Source organism: Pongo pygmaeus, chromosome 19 (genome assembly GCF_028885625.2).
Source record: "Pongo pygmaeus isolate AG05252 chromosome 19, NHGRI_mPonPyg2-v2.0_pri, whole genome shotgun sequence".
NCBI classification, from domain to species: Eukaryota; Metazoa; Chordata; class Mammalia; order Primates; family Hominidae; genus Pongo; species Pongo pygmaeus.
The window spans coordinates 81,978,335-82,000,861 of record NC_072392.2 but is presented as its reverse complement, the minus strand read 5'-3'; the positions used below and the strand labels follow the sequence as shown (position 1 = coordinate 82,000,861).

The 22,527-nt window shown below is 43.1% G+C and overlaps 1 protein-coding gene across 11 annotated transcripts in view; it reads left to right on the top strand.

Moving 5' to 3' along the window:
• Positions 1-22,527, top strand: part of STRADA (STE20 related adaptor alpha) — a 41,789-nt gene that overhangs the window by 3,125 nt on the left and 16,137 nt on the right. For 3 of the 11 annotated variants that reach the window (XM_054458965.2, XM_054458963.2, XM_054458970.2), the window contains exons 2-4: positions 12,902-12,981; positions 14,624-14,681; positions 18,322-18,350. In XM_054458965.2, coding sequence (XP_054314940.1) covers positions 12,946-12,981; positions 14,624-14,681; positions 18,322-18,350 — 123 coding nt within the window. In that variant the 5' untranslated portion in view covers positions 12,902-12,945. The remainder of the gene's footprint in view (positions 1-12,901; positions 12,982-14,623; positions 14,682-18,321; positions 18,351-22,527) is intronic. The other 8 variants (XM_054458973.2, XM_054458968.2, XM_054458975.2 and 5 more) reach the window with 3 other exon arrangements.

The following is a 22,527-nucleotide window of genomic DNA, read 5'->3' as shown; positions in this document are numbered from 1 at the left end:
GTCTATTCCCCATTTTTTTTTTTTTTTTTTGAGATGGAGTCTCGCTCTCTTGCCCAGGCTGGAGTGCAGTGGCGCGGTCTCACTCCGCCTCCCAGGTTCACACCATTCTCCTGCCTCAGCCTCCCAAGTAGCTGGGAGTACAGGTGCCCGCCACCACGCCTGGCTAATTTTTTTTGTATTTTTAGTAGAGATGAGTTTTCACCATGTTAGCTAGGATGGTCTCGATCTCCTGACCTCGTGATCTGCCCGCCTCTGCTTCCCAAAGTGCTGGGATTACAGGCGTGAGCCACCGCGCCTGGCCTGTTCCCCATTATTATTATTATTATTATTATTATTATTTTGAGATGGAGTGTCATCATCATTATTATTATTATTATTATTATTATTATTATTATTATTTTGAGATGGAGTGTCACTCTGCAGCCCAAGCTGGAGTGCAGTAGCATGATCACAGCTCACTGCAACCTGCCTCAGTCTCCCGAGTAGCTGAGACTACAGGTGCATGCCACCACACCCTGCTAATTTTTTGTATTTTAAGAGAGATGGGGTTTCACCGTGTAGCCCTGGGGCAGTGTGGAACTGTGAAGCTCAGGAGATCTGCCTGCCTCGGTCTCCCAAAGTGCTGGAATTACAGGCATGAGCCACTGGGACCCACCCCCATTAATTTAATCATTTTTTGTTTTAGTTCTTTAATGATGGACTTCTGTAATTCTAAACAACATGTTTAGACTTTCCACTGACAGGATAGACAGAGAAATGACTAGTGAAGCTTATCCTTATTTTTCCAAGAGAGTAAAGGTCATGCTGAATCTCACACCACCCCCTCCTCACTGCCTCCCAACTTTTTCTTTTTCTTTTCTTTTCTTTTTTTCTTTTTCTTTTCTTTTTTTTTTTTTTGAGATGGAGTCTTGCTCTGTTGCCCAGGCTGGAGTGCAGTGGTGTACTCTTGGCTCACTACAACCTCCGCCTCCCGGTTTCAAGCAATTCTCCTACCTCAGCCTCCCAAGTAGCTAGGAGTACAGGAGCCCACCACCATGCCCGGCTAATTTTTGTATTTTTAGTGGAGACGGGGTTTCACTGTATTGGCCAGGCTGGTCTCAAACTCCTGACCTTGTTATCTGCCCGCCTTGGCCTCCCAAGGTGCTGGGATTATAGGCATGAGCCACTGCACCTGGCCCCTTCTTTTCTTTTTTCTTTTCGTTTCTTCTCGTTTTCTTTTCATTTATTTTCGTTTTTTTTTTCTCTTCTTTTCTCTTCTCTTCTCTTCTCTTTTCGATGGGGTCCCTCTGTGTTGCCCAAGCTGGAGTGCAGTGGCTCAATCTCAGCTCACTGCAGCCTCCACCTCTGGAGCTCAAGTGATCCTCCCGTCTCAGCCTCCTGAGTAGCTGGGACCACAGGCACATGCCACCACACCTGGCCAGTTTTTGTATTTTTTATGGAGCTGGGGTTTCAAACTCCTGGGCTCAAGTGATCCGCCAACCTCTGTTTCCCAGAGTGCTGGGAATACAGGCATGACCTTCTGTACCCAGCCAGCACCTCCGAACTTTTGATAGTTGAATCCCTCTATTTTTACACTTGTTGGTTACCTTTGTAACCTTAAATATTGTACATAACTTTCTATTTGTTATCCTATCAACTTTCAGTATTAACTTTACCTTCTTAGGAAGATAGGGATATTAGCTTCCCCAGTCATTCCTCTATCTCTTCCCTGTTCCATTTCCCATCTTCTGTCAGGTGAAACTTTACTTTCATATTATCAAATTTGAAGGCATTTACATTGTGTTCTATAACTGTGATTAAGTTTATCATGCTTTGTCTATAGACTTAAAATTTATAAGCTGATGATGAGCACTTATAGTCTTGTAAGTATTCTTCACAAAACAGCCAAGTGTTATTCTGCACTGCAGTCCACTGTCCTAACTTCCTTGTCATTCAAGGTCAAGTGGATTTTCTTTCTCATTCCTTGCTGAACTATCTCAATTTTTTTTTTTTTTTTTTTGAGATAGAGTGTCGCTCTGTCACCCAGGCTGGAGTGCAGTGGCATGATCTTGACTCACTGCAACCTCTGCCTCCCAGGTTCAAGCGATTCTCCTGCCTCAGCCACCCCAGTAGCTGGGACTACAAGCATGTGCCACCATGCCCAGCTACTTTTTGTATTTTTAGTAGAGACAGGGTTTCACCATGTTGACTAGACTGATCTTGAACTCCTGACCTCAGGTGATCTGCCCTCCTCGGCCTCCCAGAGTGCTGGGATTATAGGCATGGGCCACTGTGCCCAGCCATACTATCTCAAAATTATAACACATTTAAGTTTGTTTCAAATTCGGACTTTGACTTTTAAAATATAGTTTTAATTTCCGTTGGAATTTTTGGTTGCCTTTCTGCTTGATTTTTTTTTTTGGGGGGGGCGGGGGGAAGAAACAGGCCACTTTCCACCCTGTCCCTGATATTTTTCATCCTTTATAATCTATATATTTCATGATATTATTATGTTTTCTTCAACCTGCCAACTTCATGTTCTAATTTTGACTGATTCCTTTCTTGATCAGCTTCATAGCTATCATCTTGAGATATCTCTTCAATGGACACACCACTTTTTTTTTTTTTTTTTCTTGAGGCAGAGTCTCACTCTGTCACCCAGGCTGGAGTGCAATGGCGTGATCTTGGCTCACTGCAACCTCCGCCTCCCAAGTTCAAGCAATTCTCCTGCCTCAGCCTCCCGAGTAGCTGGCATTACAGGCACCCGCCAACATGCCTGGCTAATTATTGTATTTTTAGTAGAGACAGGGTTTTGCAGTGTTAGGCAGGCTGGTCTCAAACGCCTGACCTCAGGTGATCCGCCCGCCTCAGCCTCCCAAAGCTCTGGGATTACAGGAGTGAGCCACTGCGCCCGACTGGACACACCACTTTTTATATCTCATAGCTTCCTTTTTAAATTTTAGCCTCATTTTACTGGAGTATTATTTGGAGTACATTAAAATAATTTCATTAAAAAACGTGTATGGGGCTGGGTGCAGTGGCTCATGCCTGTAATCCCAGCACTTTGGGAGGCTGAGGCGGGTGGATCACCTAAGGTGTTTTGAGACCAGCCTGGCCAACATAGTTAAGCCCCGTCTCTACTAAAAATACAAAAATTAGCCAGGCGTAGTGGCACATGCCAGTAATCCCAGCTACTCCGGAGGCAGAGGCAGGAGAATCCCTTGAACCCAAGAGGCAGAGGTTGCAGTGCGCCAAGATCACGCCATTGCACTCCAGCCTGGCCTGGGCAACAGAGCCAGACTCCGTCTCAAAAAAAATAAAAGGAATAGAAAAGCTGCTGACTGGGAGCTCTGTGGATTTAAGACTCATGGACATGAGTGGGCAGTTACGCCAGGGGCTTGTTTTCAGCCCCACTTCTCCTTCCCTCATTCCTTATTGCTACAGTTTTGTTTCAGAGCCCCTTAGGATTGTCTGCTGGGCATATCTGCTGTCTCCTCTACTATACTCTCCATTCACATTCTAGCCTGCAGCTTTCTCTCCATTTCCTGAGACAGCAACCTTATGTCCACTTTTCAACTCCTAGAAATTTGTTGAAATTTCATCTAATAGCTCCTCTCATTCTGTCCTCAGATATATGGTTATTATTTGTATTCCTTTGCCTTAATTGGGACCTTGGGAGAGAGGTGAGATTCTAAAATCTTAAATCAGAAACCTGAATATCTAATCTTTCTAATTCTCTGAAAAAGTTAATTTTAAAGTCTCTCCTAGAAACATAAGCCATTATTATAAGCATCACTATCAGAGGGAGAACGATATTTGTCTCAGGTGTCAGACAGATGTCATTAACCTCATTTTAGAGTTATTAACATTGAGATTCAGCAAGCCAAAGTATGTTGATCAAGTTAACACAGATGCAAGAACGCAATTCATACCATGCTTGTCTTATTTCAGAGTATGTGCTTTTTTCACTATGCCATATTGTCACCCTTAAGTATAAATCTCTGACTTCAGGTTACTCTTAATGAGCCTTTAGCCATGTTTAAACCTTATTGATTATTCTTACCATTTGTATAGTAACATTGTGGGTGAAATTAGCTCGCTCTTTTTTTTGAGACAGAGTCTCGCTCTGTCACCCAAGCTGGAGTGTGCAATGGCGCGATCTCGGCCCACTGCAACCTCTGCCTCCTGGGTTCAAACGATTCTCCTGTCTCAGCTTCACAAATAGCTGAGATTACAGGCGCCTGCCACCACGCCTAATTTTTATATTTTTTATTAGAGATGGGGTTTCTCCCTGTTGGTCAGGCTGGTCTTGAACTCCTGACCTCAGGTGATCCACCTGCCTTGGCCTCCCAAAATGTTGGGATTACAGGTGTGAGCCACTGTGCCCAGCCAAATTTGCTCTTTACTAGATGTTAACCTTTCCTAATAGCTTCTGTTTTTCTAAATTAATCTTTACTATCTTTGAAACGTTTCCAAGTTCTTTGTGTGTCTTTATCATTTTCTTACATAGGACTGAAATACACATTTGGTAAATGCTGTTAGGGAAAGATTGAAGTTAGTTTGGCAAAAGTTCAGAAAAAGCAAAAGTATCCCTGATTCTTTTTTCTTTTTTTGAGACAGGGTCTCACTCTGTCACCCAGGCTGGAGTGCTGTGGCACAATCTTGGCTCACTGCAACCTCTGCCTCCCAGGTTCAAGCGATTCTCAGCCTCCCAAGTAGCTGCGATTACAGGCCAGTGCCACCATGCCCGGCTAATTTTTATATTTTTTATAGAGATGGGGTTTTCACCATGTTGGCCAGGCTGGCCTCTAACTCCTGACCTCTAGTGATCCGCCTGCCTCAGCCTTGCTAAGTGCTGGGATTACAGGTATGAGCCACCTTGCCCAGCCTATCCCTGATTCTTAATCCAGAATGACATTTCTTCTGCCTCTTCTCATTTAGTGAACACAGTAATAAAAGCATTTTTAGAACATTCTTATTGAAAACAGTGACAAGTTTCTTAGAGCTTTTGATATAAAATAAAGGCTATTCAAGTACAGTTCAGTAAAAATAATTTTATTGGAGGCAAATAGAGTAAGACCTAGGCCTGTAGCCATCCATTGGCCAGCCTTAATCCAGGAATAGATTTAGAACATTTAAAATAATTTCCTTCAGGTATCCCTGTATTGGAGGTTCCCAAGAACACCCTCAGGTTCAGTAATTCACTAGGAGGACTCACAGGACTCGGCATATAGTCACATTCATGGCTAGGATTTATTTCAACAGAAGAATACAAAGAAAAACCAGCAAAGGGAAACAGCACATGGGGTGAAGTCTGGGGGAAACCAGGAGCAAACTTCCAAGGATCCTCCTCCAGTAGAGTGACACAGGACTCAAAGCAAGAAGTTGTGGTAGCATGTGTGAAATGTTATCAACCAGGAAAGCTCATTAGAAACTCCATACCCAGGATGGTCATGTAGGCAGCCTCTGCCTGGCATGTATCAAAACTGGACTCCCAGAAGGAAAGCAGGTGTTCAGCATAAACCATACTGTTTGTACAAATAGTTTAGGCATAATAAGCCACTCTTGTCATTTTTAGGAAAATGGGAAATCTCTCAAAATCCAAGTTCCCCAATGCCAGCCAGTGGCTAACCACGTAAGCAGACTTTTCAAAAGATAAGAAGTTAGGCTTGCTATATTAACCCTTCTTCTGCAGAATCCCAGTCTGTAAATACTTTCTTTAAAGTGGTCTTTTGAGAGATACAGGAATGGGAGTGGGTTGAAGATTGTATGCTTTGAGCCAGTTCCACTTGAGATGAAAAATAAGATAAACGAGAATAGAAAAGCAAGATAAAAGGAAGAAGAAAAAGCAAGAGAACTGAATACAATTTTAAAAAGGAAATTAAAAAAAAAAAGACTGTACTCTGACAAATACCAGGAGTACTGCTGTTTCATTGTCAGTTATATATGACCCATATGTCTTAAACATTTAGTAGTGAAAATTGAGGAGCCTGATAAAGATTCATACCTGAATAGAAGGGCATCCTACCTCTTTGCAAAAGTGTGTCTAGCTTGTGCCCATTGGCAGGCCCAAAATCTTAGGAAATGGTTTTTAGTTGGAAGGCCAAGGTGGGTGGATCGCCTGAGGTCAGGAGTTTAAGATTAGCTTGGCCAACATGGTAAAACCCTGTCTCTACTAAAAATACAAAAAACTAGCTGGGCATGGTGGCAGGTGCCTGTAATCCCAGCTACTTGGGAGGCCGAGGCAGGAGAATCGCGTGAACCTGGGAGGTGGAGGATGCAGTGAGCTGAGACCACGCCATTGCATTCCAGCCTGGGCAACAGTGCGAGACTCTGTCGTTCCCCAAAAAGAAAATGGTTTTTAGGCTGGGCGTGGTGGCTCATACTGTTAATCTCACCACTTTGGGAGGCCAAGGTAGGAGAATCACTTGAGCCCAGGAGTTCAAGACCAGCCTGGACAACATAGTCTGTTACCTAGGCTGGAGTGCAGTGGTGCGATCGTGGCTCACTTCAACGTCTGCCTCCCAGGTTCAAGCTATCCTCCCACCTCACCCTCCCAAGTAGTTGGGACTACAGGCACATGCCACCATGCCTGGCTAATTTTTATATTTTTGTAGAGATGGGCTTTCGCCGTGTTGCCCACACTGGTCTTGAACTCCTGAGCTCAAGCAATCCATCTGCCTCAGCCTCCCAGAGTGCTGGGACTACAGATGTCAACCACCACGCGCGGCCTACACAAACAATTTTTTTTTTTTTTAACTAGCCAGGCAGCTTCTCACACCTGCGGTCCCAGCTATTCAGAAGGCTGAGGTAGGAGGATTGCTTGAGCCCAGGAGGTTGAGGTTGCAGTGAGCCGTGGTTGCACCACTGCTTTCCAGCCTAGGTGACAGAGCAAGACCCTGTCTCCAAAAAAAGAATGGTTTTTAATATGCCACTATTGGCCAGGTGCGGTGGCTCACAACTGTAATCCTAGCACTTTGGGAGGCTGAGGCGGGTGGACTGCCTTAGCTCAGGAGTTTGAGACTAGCCTGGGCAACATGGCAAAACCCCGTCTCTACTAAAAATACAAAAAATTAGGCCAGGCACGGTGGCTCACGCCTGTAATCCCAGCACTTTGGGAGGCCGAGGCGGGCGGATCACAAGGTCAGGAGATCGAGACCATCCTGGCTAACATGGTGAAACCCCGTCTCTACTAAAAATACAAAAAAAAATTAACTGGGTGTGGTGGCGGGTGCCTGTAGTCCCAGCTACTCGGGAGGCTGAGGCAGGAGAATGGCGTGAACCCGGGAGGCGGAGCTTGCAGTGAGCTGAGATCATGCCACTGCACTCCAGCGTCCGTCTCAAATAAATAAATAAATAAATAAATAAAAATACAAAAAATTAGCTGGCCGTGGTGGCACGTGCCTGTAGTCCCAGCTACTCCAGAGGCTGAGACAGGAGAATTGCTTGAACCCAGGAAGCAGAGGTTGCAGTGAGCCGAGATCACTGCACACCAGCCTGGGTTACAGAGTGAGATTATGTCTCCAAAAAAAAATATGCCACTATGCACATGCACACAAACACAGACATGATTGGACTTCACATAGCATGACAATAAAATGTACTTGGAATTTTAAGATAGGGACTGTGAATCTCCTGCCATGGCTATGTCCATTAAAGGTCACAAGAACAAACTATTAATAATAAAGCACCAGTAGCACCAATATACCTAACATGGAGGAGTGCCGCTTCCAGTGTTTCCGTCAAGATGAACTGTTTCCAGATGTATTTCTGAGGGACTAAATTAGGTGTCTTTGTCCAGTGGGATTATTTGACATAACTCTTACATAGATTTGAGCTAATTAATTAAGAATTTCACAGAGGATCTCTTGAGCTCAGGAGTTCAAGACCAGCATGGGCAATATAGCAAGACCTGTCTGTACTAAAAATAAAAAATTGGACAGGCGCGGTGGCTCACGCCTGTAATTCCGACACTTTAGGAGGTTGAGGCGGGCGGATCACTTGAGCCCAGGAGTTCAAGACCAACCTGGGTAACATGGTGAAACCTCATCTTTACAAAAAATACAAAACTTAGCTGGGTATCGTGGTGCATGCCTGTAGTGAGAGGTCAAGTGATCCTCTCACCTCAGCCTCCCAAGTAGCTAAGATATAGGCACCACACCTGGCTAATTTTTTTTTTGGCCAGTGGCGGGGTGGAGGTAGAGACGGGGTCTCACTATGTTGCCCAGGCTAGTCTTGAACTCCTGGGCTCAAGTAATCCTCCCCACTTGGCCTCTCGAAGTGCTGGGATTACAGGTGTGAGCTCCCACACCCAGCCACAGTAACTGAAATTTTAATTTTATTTATTTCTTACAAATTCAGATGTAAGTTTAACCACATTTGACTAGTGGTTGCTATAATAGACAGTGACACTGTAGAAGATATCACTGTAACTAAACTTCTACATAAATTTTCCCTAGGGCAAATTCCTACAAGTGGAAAAACAGCAAGGTATATTCATATTCTTTTTTTTTTTTTTTTTTGAGACGAAGTCTCACTCTTGTTCCCTAGGCTGGAGTGCAGTGGTGCGATCTCAGCTCACTGCAACCTCCACCTCCCGGGTTCAAGCGATTCTCCTCCCTCAGCCTCCCAAGCAGCTGGGGTTACAGGCACCTGCCACCACACCCGGCTAATTTTTGTATTTTTAGTAGAGACAGGGTTTTACCATGTTGGCCAAGCTGGTGTTGAACTCCTGACCTCAAGTGATCCACCCACCTCAGCCTCCTAAAGTGCTGGGATTACAGGTGTGAGCCACCATGCCCAGCCGGTATATTCATATTCTTAAGATTCTTACTATCCATTTAACTGGAGATTTTTAATCAGCTGTACATTTGAGGAACTATTCCAAGACCTGATTAGAAAAGCAGAAAAGAGCCTGGAACTTAACTCCATCTCCTTTCTCAGTGGTTCTCAATCTTGACAATGCAGGGCTTTTGTTGTTATTTTTGTGGTGAGGTGGGGGAGAATGATGGTAGTGGTAGCAGCTAGAACTTTTAAAACTATGTAGATGTCCAAGGCCCTCCCCAGACCTGCAGAATTAGAATTTTTAAAGGTGGATGTCTGAGCATATATAGGTGTTTATAAATACACAACTTAATTTAAAATACATTCCGTTTTAGGCCGGTGGGGTGGCTCACACCTGTAATCCCAGAACTTTAGGAGGCCGAGGCGGGTGGATAACTTGAGGTCAGGAGTTCGAGACCAACCTGGCTAACATGGTGAATCCCTGACTCTAACAAAAATACAAAAATTAGCCAGGGATGGTGGTGCATGCCTGTAATCCCAGCTACTTGGGAGGCGGAGGCAGGAGAATCGCTTGAACCTCGGAAGCAGAGGTTGCCATGAACCGAGATTGTGCCGTTGCACTCTAACCTGGGCAATAGAATGAAACCCTGTCTCATAAAAAACAAAAGAAAGAAAGAAAATTTGATTTTATTTTTAAATTCCAAAATTTTTCCAGACCATAGAAACTTTTTTTGCAGATAAAAACATCTACCTGCCTCTTTATCTACACTAATTTTCTCTTTCTTTTGTAGACTACATGAGGATATGGACCTTTTTTCCTCTTAAATTTCTTTTGCATGATGCTTTCTGTTTAATACTATTAAATATGCATTCTAATCATGTTTTTCCAAATCTATATTTTTAAAATTATATGACAAGATAAATGAGTGATTCTCAGCTGGGGTTGGAGAAGGAGGTTCTATAAGAATATCAGGGCCAGCCAGGCGCGGTGGCTCATGCCTGTAATCCCAGCACTTTGGGAGGCCGAGGTGGGCGGATCACGAGGTCAGGAGATCGAGATCATCTTGGCCAACATGGTGAAACCCCGCCTCTACTAAAAAAATACAAAAAATTAGCTGGGTGTGGTGGTGCACGTCTGTAATCCCAGCTACTGGGGAGGCTGAGGTAGGGAAATCGCTTGAACCCAGGAGGCAGAGGTTTCAGTGAGCTGAGATCAGGACACTGCACTCCAGCCTGGTGACACAGCAAGTCTCCGTCTCAAAAAAAAAAAAAAAGGAAAGAATATCAGGGCCGGGTGCAGTGAGTCACGCCTGTAATCTCAGCACTTTGGAAGGCCGAGGCGAGCAGATCACGAGGTCAGGAGATCAAGACCATCCTGGCCAACATGGTGGAACCCCGTCTCTATTAAAAATACAAAACTTAGCAGGGCATGGTGGCACGCGCCTGTAGTCCCAGCTACTCGGGAGGCTGAGGCAGGAGAATCGCTGGAACCCGGGAGTCGGAGGTTGCAGTGAGCCAAGATCACTGCTGCACTCCAGCCTGGCAACAGAGCGAGACTCTGTCTCAAAAAAAAAGAATATCAGGGTAGGGCCAGGTGCGGTGGCTCACACCTGTAATCCTAGCACTTCGGGAGGCTGAGGCAGACAGATTGCTTGAGCTCAAGAGTTTGAGACCAGGCTCAATGGCTCGCACCTGTAATCCCAACACTTTGGGAGGCTGAGGTGGGTGGGTCACCTGAGATCAAGGGTTCGAGACCAGCCTGGCCAACATAGTGAAACCCTGTCGCTACTAAAAATACAAAAAATTAGCCGGGTGTAGTGATGTGCGCACGTGTAGTCCCAGTAACTCGGGAGGCTGAAGCAAGAGAATCACTTGAACCTGGGAGGCAGAGGTTGCAGTGAGCCAGGATCGCACCACCGCACTCCAGCCTGGGCAACATGGCAAAGCCCCGTCTCTACAAAAAATACAAAAATTAGGCATGGTAGCATGTACCTGTAGTTCCAGCTACTCAGGAGGCTGAGGTGGGAGGATGGTTGGAGCCCTGGAGGCAGAGGTTGCAGTAAGCAGAGATCGCATCACTGCACTCCAGACTGGATGACAGAGACAGACCCTGCCTCAAAAAAAAAAAAAAAAAAAAAAAAAAAAAGTCAACTAAGTGCAACTGGCCTAAAAAGCAGTTAGTCCAGATTGTAGCAGGAGACTGGAGGGCCCTATGAAGGCAACTTCCAGGAGAAAATTGAAATTGATGGGATTGAGGGTATGGAAAAATATATGGATAAGGCAAATAGCAGAGATGTTGGCGTATTTGTAAAAAGTTAATAATAGCTATATGGGAAACCAAGCAAGTGAACAAATGAGGCAGTTATTAACTCTAGGAAAAAATAGGTGTATAAGGAAAGAGAGACATTGTCTGGGCACAGTGGCTCATGCCTATAATCCCAGCACTTTGGGAGGCCGAGGCGGGTGGATCACCTGAAGTCAGGAGTTCGAGACTAGCCTGGCCAACATGGTGAAGCGCCATCTCTACTAAATACAAAAATTAGCCAGGCATGGTGGCAGGCACCTGTTATCCCAGCTACTTGGGAGGCTGGGGCAGGAGAATCACTTGAACCTGGGAGGTGGAGGTTACAGTGAGTCAAGATCGTGCAACTGCACTCCAGCCTGGGCAACAAGAGCGAAACTCCATCTCAAAAAAAAAAAAAGGAAAAGAGACATGGTTGTTTTTTTGTTGTTTTTTTGTTGTTTGTTTGCTTTTGTTTTTTGTTTTGAGATGGAGTCTAGCTCTGTCACCCAGGCTGAAGTGCAGTGGCGCGACCTTGGCTCACTGCAACCTCTGCCTCCTGGGTTCAAGCAATTCTTCTTTCTCAGCCTCCCGAGTAGCTGGGACTACAGGCGCCCGCCACCATGCCTGGCTAATTTTTTTGTGTATTTTTAGTAGAGACAGGGTTTTACCATGTTGGTCAGCTAGTCTCGAACTCCTGACTTCAAGTGATCCACCCACCTTGGCCTCCCAAAGTGCTGGGATTACAGGCTTGAGCCACTAGGCCTGGCCGAGACACAGTTATTTCTATTTGCCTCAGCTCTGAACCATATTTGCATAGTCATAATAATATAAATGTGGACTATTGATTTAACCAAATTATGCCAGAGCTATGTTGGTAGAATGAGAGCAGGAGATACAGTGGAAGATGATGATGTAAGAAGCTTCGTCTTCATCTACCATAGTAGGAAGTTAAAACTGTCTGACTCTGGGTACATTGCCTATGAGTTAGCCCTGCTCTGCAAGGAGCAGTAAAGAAAATTTAAAAAGTCTAAAATTAAGTCATACCCATATAAACATTGTTTAAGAATAATTATTAAAAAGCAGGATAACACTGTGCATGGTGGCTCACGTGGTAACCCCCGTACTTTGGGAGGCCAAGATGGGAGGATCGCTTGAGTCCAGGAGTTCCAGACCAGTCTGGGCCACATAGAGAGACCCTGTCTCTACAAAAAGTAAATAAATAAAAAGCAGGATAACCATGGAAAATAACTGAAGGTAATTGCTTCTGGGAAAAGGTTAATGGGGGATTAAGTCAAGAGAAATTTAGGAATTAATTTAAAACCATATAATGACAAATTTCTCTTTCTACAGAAATTAATTTTTTTTTTTTTTTTTTTTTTTTTTTTTTTTGAGACAGTCTCACTCTGTCACCCAGGCTGGAATGCAATGGCGTGATCTTGGCTCACTGCAATCTCCATCTCCTGGGTTCAAACGATTCTTAAGTAGCTGGGATTACAGCCACCTGCCACCTTGCCTGGCTTTTTTTTTTTTTAATAGAGATGGGGTTTCACCATGTTGGCCAGGCTGGTCTCAAACTCCTGACCTCAGGTGATCTGCCCGCCTCAGCCTCCCAAAGTGCTGGGATTACAGACGTGAACCACCACACCTGGCCAGAAATTACAGAATTTTATAATATACTTGGCCAAAGTATATTCAGATTTATCATCACTTAAAATTTCTCTAAACAAATCTAGCAATTTATAGGTGAAGTCCATTGCTTTGAATGGTAGACCTGTAATAAGTTTTTGTTAATCAGAAGGTATTTCTCTATAAGGAGATTTTTGCTAACTCAACATGTTTCTATTTTCCTTTTAGGTTTAAGTTTTTGAAACTGAAGTAGGTCTACACAGTAGGAACTCATGTCGTTTCTTGTAAGTAAACCAGAGCGAATCAGGGTGAGTGTTTTTCTATTCTTCTGGCTTTACTATTTTTGTTTTCTGAAAAGCAGTGTATTTTGGCAGATGTTGTAGGTGGTTTTCTATGTGAGGGTCGGAATGATACGGAAGTGAGGGATGTAGGAAGTAAGGCAGGTAGTGCCCCCTCCACTCCTGAGAAGAGTTTGCCGACAGAGGCTGACCAGAGACACAAAATTTACCACCAGCTTGTCTGATAGAGAAGAAATAAGAAGAAAGTGGCTTATTTCATGAATATCAGTCATACAACATTAAATGAGTCGATGATACTTTTCAGTGTAGATGTTTAACTGCTTATGACCCCCTGTGAGTTTTCAAAATCAAGTTGTAATTACTAGGACACTTTTTTCTAAGTAATATCATTAGTTTTAATTGAAGACTTTTTGAACATGAAAGATTTTATTATACTTCAAAACTTCATCAGATAAAATGACCTCAAAAACAATACTAGATTTAGCTTCTTTACAAATTCCCATTATTTCATGAGTTTCTTATTTTCTTTATTATCAAGTACCTAATTTCTAAATGCAGTTGTAATTATTTTAGAATTTTGTAACAGTGTATAAGTGCTATGAGATATTATGAGTACACCACTTTCTTTACACATTAAAGCATAATTTATGTTTTTTGATGCAGTGCATATAATTTATATGAAGTTTTAAATTTAGGATGTTACTTCTTTTTTGATTTGGAAAAAATAGTTATAGGTAAGGGCAGAGAATGATGCTATAGTTCCAATTCACAGTCTGTATCATGCAACTTATTTCTGAATGTTACTTAATATTTTTTCTAATGTTTATGCATATAAGAACAATTTATATTAGAAAGAGTAAACTTCACTGTTAATTAAAAGGAAAAAAGGAATCTCTCCATAGCCTGAACTCTGCCCAGTGGAAAGAATGCCCCCAAGCCAAAGTGTAACACCAGTCCTTAAGGGAAATACAATCTTGATTCCATTGCTTTTAAATATGAGCTCCTTGTCTGTTTCAACGTAGCCTAATTCAGGTGAAACAAAACCACTGATCAGAATGACAGAAATCTAATACTCGTTTGAAATAGGCCAGTAAAGTGAGCCATAGATTGATCCTGCTAGTTTGGTCTTACTATTTTGGCCCTTGTGAACTTGGCAGAAAATGTAAGCAGCCATGTCCTTAGAACCCCTAGTGGATAAAGAATATGCAACTTGTTGTGTGCCGTTTTACAAACTAACAGGGTCTTGTGAATAACTACTGTTTCATCTCTGTTTTCTGTGTTATGAATTCCAGTAATAGTTTTCAAATTGACATCAGTGATCCAAGTAAGTCATCTGTAATGTAGAATGAGTAAGATGGAACCAATATAGGGAAGGCAAAAACAGTCTTCATTATTACAGCCAGTACTGTCTATTTCTCATCTGTCAAATTTAAGAATTATTCATCAAATAGGCAAAGAGGAGTTGAGAAAGGAATCTTGTTTTTAGTTCATTTCAAGATTCTGTTAAAAACTTTTCCATAGAAATGATTCCTAACTGTACTGCATGATTCTGTTTTCATAGTTGTGATTTTGTTTGTCTGTCTAAAGGCTGATAGCTAATTTGTTGCGGCTTGGAAGAAATACTAATTCTCTTTGGGGTTTTCCTCTTTAGCGGTGGGTCTCGGAAAAGTTCATTGTTGAGGGCTTAAGAGATTTGGAACTGTTTGGAGGTAAGTACAGTATGGCATTTAGCCATCACTTCAGGATATAAAAATCACTACTTTTTTGTTGACTAAATCAATCTATAGCAATTGGAAATTCTAAGGGCAAGTGTAACCTACAGTTGTTGGATTTTTTTGGTTCCTTTTTGAATTTATGGTTTCCCAAAGATTTGAAGACTAACCTGGCAATTTTCCTTGGCCTGTCTTGATTGTTAGAAAGCCAGTATTTACTTAAAAGCATATATGTTTTCTTTTGTCCAGGTGAAATACATATTTTTAAAGGAAGAAAACTATTTAAAAGTCTCTAGCCTTGATTTAAAAAATAATTGTCAAGACAAAGGAAACAATGATATGAAAGTTCTGGTTTTATTGATGAATCTAGTTGATTCATTTTTTCATGGTTGAAATTATGAGACTTAAGAGAACTAAGGAAAAATTTTTCAGAACAAAAATATGAACTTCCTATTGTAAAACCTGACTGTTGATTTCAGAAGTAAACCTTGACAGGCCTAGGCATTACCCTTTGGCCATTTTCAAAGTGAGCCTTTTTGGGAACTGTCATCTTAATTTAGGGCAACAAAAATTATTTTCAATAAAAATAATAGTAGAGCCCCATTCTTTGTGTCTGAATACTAAGATACTCTTTTAGGATCCTATAGTTTAAGAAACAGATTACCGGCCGGGTGTGGTGGCTCACGCCTGTAATCCCAGCACATTGGGAGGCCGAGGCGGGTGGATCACGAGATCAGGAGATCGAGACCATCCTGGCTAACATGGTGAAACCCCGTATCTACTAAAAATACAAAAAAATTAGCCGGGCGTGGTGGTGGGTGCCTGTAATCCCAGCTACTCGAGGGGCTGAGGCAGGAGAATGACGTGAACCCCAGGAGGCGGAGCTTACAGTGAGCTGAGATCGTGCCTCTGCACTCCAGCCGGGCAACAGAGCTAGACTCCGTCTCAAAGAAAAAAAAAAAAAGAAAAACAAACAGATTATCAGGCTGGGCATGGTGGCTCACGCCTGTAATCCCAACACTTTGGGAGGCCGAGGCAGACGGATCACTTGAAGTCAGGAATTCGGGACCAGCCAGAACAGTGTGGTGAAACCCCATCTCTACTAAAAATACAAAAATTAGCCGGGCGTGGTGGCGCACACTGCAGTCCCAGCTACTCGGGAGGCTGAGGCAGAAGAATCGCTTGAACCCAGGAGGCGGAGGTTGCAGTGAGCCGAGATGGCGCCACTGCATTCCAGCCTGGGTGACAGAGCAAGACTCCATCTCAAAAAAAAAATAAAAATAAAAAAATAAGATTATTGACCGGGCACGGTGGCTCACGCCTGTAATCCCAGCACTTTGGGAGGCCGAGGCAGGCGGATCACCTGAGGTCAAGAGTTCAAGACCAGGCTGGCCAACGTGGTGAAACCACATCTCTACTGAAAATACAAAAATTAGCCGGGCATGGTGGCGCACACCTGTGGTCCCAGCTACTAGGGAGACTGAAGCAGGAGAATGGCTTGAAGTCGCGAGGTGGAGGTTGCAGTGAGCCAACATCACGCCACTGCACTCCAGCCTGGGCGACAGAGCAAGGCTGAGTTTTTGAGACTCCGTCTCAAAAAATGAATAAAATAAAATAAGAAGTAAATTTAAAAAACAGATTATCAGATTGAGTACATTGGTTAGCTGATCCAAAATACCCCCAGATAGGGTTTTTTGGTTTTGTTTTGTTTTGTTGTTTTGTTTTGAGACAGAGTCTCACTCTGTCGCTCAAGCTGGAGTGCAGTGGCATGATCTCGGCTCACTGCAACCTCCGCCTCCCGGGTTCAAGAGATTCTCCTGCCTCAGCCCTCCTGAGTAGCTGGGATTACAGGAGCACACCACCATGCCTGGCTAAATTTTTTTGTATTTTTAGTAGAGACAGGGTTTCACTTTGGGAGGACCAGGCGGGCGGATCATGAGGTCAGGGATAGGTTTAAGTAATTGAAAACTCAAACTTGTTAGTTACTAGGTGGTACCTATTATTTTCCCCAACACATCTCAAAGAATTTCTGGACTAGTAATATTTGTGAACTTTGTCAAAGTATTGTGTTTTAGACAAATGGGAGTTTAGAAAAATGATGAGTTCTTTATATTTTAGTTGGAAAGAATTAGTTAGATGCACAGTAAAGGAAAGGCTAGTGGAACAAAAATACCACATTCTGTTCCTATTCTCATTTTCTTCCCATCATTAATGGGAATAAAATGGTTTAAAAGTAAACAATGAGGCCGGGCACAGTGGCTCATGCCTGTAATCCCAGCACTTTGGGAGGCCGAGGTGGGCAGATCACAAGGTCAGGAGTTCAAGACCAGCCTGGCCAATATGGTGAAAACCCCATCTCTACTAAAAAGACAAAAAAAGATAGTCGGCATGGTGGTGCATGCCTGTAATCCCAGCTACTCAGGAGGCTGAGGCAGGAGAGTTGCCAAGATCGTGCCACTGCACTCCAGCCTGGGCGACAGAGGGAGACTCCATCTCAAAAAAAAAAAAAAAAAGTAGGCCGGGCGCGGTGGCTCACGCCTGTAATCCCAGCATTTTGGGAGGCCGAGGCAGGCAGATCACCTGAGGTCAGGAGTTGGAGACCAGCCTGGCCAACATGGCAAAACCCCATCTCTACTAAAAATATAAAAATTAGCCAGGCGTGGTGGCAGGCACCTGTAATCCCAGCTACTCGGGAGGCTGAGGCAGGAGAATTGCTTGAACCCGGGAGGTGGAGGTTGCAGTGAGCCAAGATCACACCACTGCACTCCAACCTAGGGGATAAAGCAAGACTGTGCCTCCAAAAAATAAAAAAATTTAAAAAATTTTAAAAAAAGAAGAAAGCATTTTCCTTGGTAACTAGACTTTTCTGATTTTGTAGTTTAAGGTATTTAGAATTGTATAATTTAAGATGATTAGAAATGTATAATCACCCCAATATTTTACAGTTAAAATCTTCAGTTTGGTGATTTTTATCACTTTTACAGAATAGAGAAAGTCAAAAGCACATACAGAATTTGGCTTAAGAACAGAAAGTTATTTCAGTTGTCCTTTGTTTTGTTCATTTTCACTAGGACTAGCAGAGCGCCAAAATGCCTTTGCTTTATTTACATTTAGAATCAAATCTATCTGACTTTAGAGAATCAGATTGGGTAATGGTCCTTCATACACGTGTTGCTATATTAAAACTTTTTGCCCTTTTTTGAAAAAACATGTTTTCTAGTTCCCACACTCACTGGGAAATGGCTAACCATCTCTGTAACTATATAATGAATTGTTTATTCACAAAGTATAAGGAACTGACCTATTCATAATAACATTGTGTGTTGATGCCAAGTAAATGTATGACCAGAAATGTAAGAGTTGAGTTCTATCCAGTAAAGAATACCCATAGAGTAGTAGCCTTGCCACCTTTTGAAGAACCATAGATCCATGTTTAAAGCCCTATCTCTCTGCAGCATTTTTACTGTGGATCTGTGTGTGTGTGTTTACATGTAGCCCCGCAGGCACTTTTTGCTGTAATGACTCTTAAGTGGTTTCTATTAATAAATGTAGTCCTAAGTACAATAATTGCTGTTCTGAATGTGGGTGTGTCTTCTGCTAAAACACAAAATGCCAACAATCAATTTCTCTACCCCAGAACAGCCTCCGGGTGACACTCGGAGAAAAGTAAGTGACTTCCTAGGCCCTAGTACTATGGCTGTTGCATGGAGATGACTTCTTGTGGAAGTTTGTGTGTTTTGTTGGCTTATCATTTTATGTTTCTGCTTATCTGTCACTGAGCTTTATTTGTAGTGTGATTTTTGTACTTGTGGAGATTCAGGTTTCACCCTGGAAAGATTTGGATGTGTAGTTTGAAAACTGAAAAAAGTCTCAGGTAGTTTTTGTCTCTTCTGGGGATTAAGGTCTCCTCCCCTCCCCAGCCCTGCCAATTGACCACCACCCCTTCCCCGAAAAAAGTCAGTTTCAACAGTCAGAAATACGGTTATTGTTTAGTGACTAATAGGATTAAATTTTCCGTCCTTAGTCTATTAATAATAGATTTTAGTCCACAGAGATAATACAGATCTCTGTCTAGATAATAAGACAGGACCTCAAATCTCTTACCTTAAAAACAAAAGCAAAATTAAAATTATAAAACAGAACATTTACTTTTTTCATTGGTGAAAGCTGCAGGATTCTTACCCTGTTTCCTTCTCTTCTAGTTTATTTTACTTAAATAAATAGCACCAGATGTGCACAATGTACCAAGCTATTTTGGAATATATGAGTCAGTGTCTTGAGAGAGGATAAGAACCTTTCCTACCTAGACTTCTGACTGTTCAGATTGCAGACATTTGCAGCTTCTGCAGCAGCCCCAAGGTTGAGTGAAGGACAATGATGTTGACTGGGAATTTCTGAGTAAAGCTTTGGCTGTGCTTATGTCATCTGCTAATCAGGAGCACCTCTCTATCAGATCCAAATGCTTTCCAATCTGGAGACCAAAAACATTTCCTATAGGCTCAGTTAGCTATTTTTCTAGAATACAATGCCAGTTACATATGATTTTTATATTTTTACAGCTGCTGATGTTATATCAAAAGTTATCCTGTGTGAAACCTGTGGGAAGTTGAATGTGTTTATTTGGTAGCATTTTGTGAATATTGTCTTTGTATGCTTTACTGTATTTTGTTTTAAACTCTTTAAACACAGTTATTTTATGGTCATTTCTGGATATCAGCTGCTTATTTATTTTTCAGATGCTTCAAAATGAATAAAATGCATTTCATGGTGGGGGAAACTAAGAAAACACTTTGACAGAATTAGTTCCTTTCTATGAGCAATTGGAGATTATTACATTGCACTAATTAAACTATGCTATGCTGCATTTAAAGAGAATGGGCTAAATATTTCATTCTTTTTATCTGAGTTTAGACCTGTTCTAAAACTGAAACAGCGTAATGAACTAACCTGCCTTTCTTGTGGCAATGTCAGATGATCTAGACTTCTTCCTTTCAAAATATTGCCTGTTTCCTTGTTTGTTTGTTTGTTTGTTTTCCTAAATGAAGTTTGGTCTCTCTTTGAGTTCGGACCTATACAATATCCACAAAGTAGAAGGCTTCCATTTTAGAATCATTCCTAGTGAGCTGGGGACAGAGCAGTTGCTATCACTGGACTAGTTCATTTTATGCAATTCCAGATTGCCTGTGAGCTCATATTGCCAGTTTCATAAAGAACTTTATTTTCGTTTTTGTTTTTTTTTTTTTTTTTTTTTTTTTTGAGACCGAGTCTCACTCTGTTGCTCAGGCTGGAGTGCAGTGGTGCGACCTCGGCTTACCACAACCTCTGCCTCCTGGGTTCAAGCAATTCTCCTGCCTCAACCTCCCGAGTAGCTGGGATTACAGGCATGTGCCATCACACCCAGCTAATTTTTATATTTTTAGTAGAGACAGGGTTTCACTGTGTTGGCTGGTCTCGAACTCCTGACCTCAAGTGATCTACCCGACTCAGCCTCCCAAAGTGCTGGTATTACAGGCATGAGCCACCGTGCCCAGTCAAGAATTTTTTTTTTTTGAGATGGAGCTTCACTTTTTTTTTTTTTAATTTTTTTTTTCTTGAGACGGCGTCTCGCTCTGTCGCCCAGGCTGGAGTACAATGGCGTGATTTCGGCTCACTGCAACCTCCACCGCCCGGGTTCAAGTGATTCTCCTGCCTCAGCCTCCCGAGTAGCTGGGACTACAGGTGCTCGCCACCATGCCCATCTAATTTTTATACTTTTAATAGAGATGGGGTTTCACCATGTTGGCCAGGATGGTCTCAATCTCTTGACCTTGTGATCCGCCTGCCTCAGCCTCCCAAAGTGCTGGGATTACAGGTGTGAGCCACTGCTCCCGGCCGGAGCTTCACTTTTGTTGCCTAGGCTGGAGTGCAATGGTGCAATCTCAGCTCACTGCAACGTCTGCCTCCTGGGTTCAAGCGATTCTCCTTCCTCAGCCTCCCAAGTAGCTGGGATTACAGACATGTGCCACCACACCCAGCTAATTTTTTGTATTCAGTAGAGACAGGGTTTCACCATGTTGGTCAGGCTGGACTCTAACTTCTGACCTCAGATGATCCACCTGCCTCAGCCTCCCAAAGTGCTGGGATTACAGGTGTGAGCCACCATGCCTGGCCAAGAACTTTCTTTTCTTTTTTTAATTTTTTTTTTTTTTTTGAAACAGTCTCGCTCTGTCGCCCAGGCTGGAATGCAGTGGCGCGATCTCAGCTCACTGCAAGCTCCGCCTCCCCGGGTTCACAGCATTCTCCTGCCTGAGCCTCCCGAGTAGCTCGGACTGCAGGTGCCCGCTGCCATGCCCAGTTAATTTTTTGTAGTTTTAGTAGAGACAAGGTTTCACCGTGTTGGCCAGGATGGTCTCGATCTCCTGACCTTGTGATCCGCCTGCCTCGGCCTCCCAAAGTGCTGGGATTACAGGCGTGAGCCACCACGCCCAGCCCCCAGAACTTTATTTTCTAATGGCCAGGTGTGGTGGCTCACACCTGTAAACCCAGCACTTGGGGAGACTGAGGCAGGAGGATGACTTGAGGCCAGGAATTTGAAGCCAGCCTGGGCAACATAGTGAGACCCCATCTCTAAAAACAAAAAAACTAGCCAGGCATGGTGGTGCACACTGGTAGTCCTAGCTACCCAGGAAGATGAGGCAGAAAAATTCCTTAAGCCCAGGAGTTCAAGGCTGCAGTGAGCTAGGATAGCGCCATTGCACTCCAGCTTGGGAGACAGAGTGAGACTCTGTCCCTAATTAAAAAAAAAAAAAATTAGCCTGGCATGGTGGCATATACCTGGGAGGCTGAGGTGGGAGGATCCGCTTGAGCCCTGGAGTTCGAGGCTGTAGTGAACTATGATCATGCCACTGTACTCCAGCCTGGGTGACAGAGTGAGACCCTGTCTCAAAAAAAAAAGAAAAAGAATTTTATTTTCTAAAACTAATACTTTTGGGTTAGTTTTAGTAGTTTTCTGTACTACCGGAGAGTAGAAATAAATATTGTCAAGTTACTAACTAAGCACATTGACAGTTTAATGAATCATTCCCTACCTAGGCTTAGCAAGAATGTGTCTTAGTGTATAGCCTAGTAGACAATATGTCTTATAAGCTTATATGCACGCCTGACAAGGAAGAGTGACATAGGTAATGAAGTATCTATCTGCCGGGCGCCGTGGCTCATGCCTGTAATCCCAGCACTTTGGGAGGCTGAGGTGGGCGGATCACCTGAGGTCAGGAGTTTGAGACCAGCCTGGCCAACACAATGAAACCCCATCTCTACTGAAAATACAAAAAGTAGCCGGGCGTGGTAGCATGCACCTGTAATCCCAGCTACCCAGGAGGCTGGGGCAGGAGAATCACTTGAACCTGGGAGGTGGAGGTTGCAGTGAGCCGAGATCGCGCCATTGCACTCCAGCCTGGGTGATAGAGCGAGACTCTGTCTCCAAAAAAAAAGTAGTATCTATCTGTGGTTTCTCCAGAGGGAGTTATTTAAAGTACATAAAATGAATATTTGAATCTCAGGACTCAGCTGTCTTTCATAGTCTCTTTTTCAAGTGAGAGAAATTTTAAGGAGTTTGCTTAGAGAGCAGATGTGCGAAGACCTTCAGGTACAAAGTAGTTGCCTCTCATTGAGGCCATATTGTTACCTACTGAAAAATGCAGTACTTTTCTCACATGCAGGAATCAGATTCTGATCTATAGAGTGTCCTGAGTAACACAGGAATCTAACAACTGTGTCATATGAGGCTGTCATTTCCAGCATAGGTCATCATGCTGAACCTGTTTCCAAAGGAACTGGCTGCATTGACCTATTCTCTTCTTTAGCC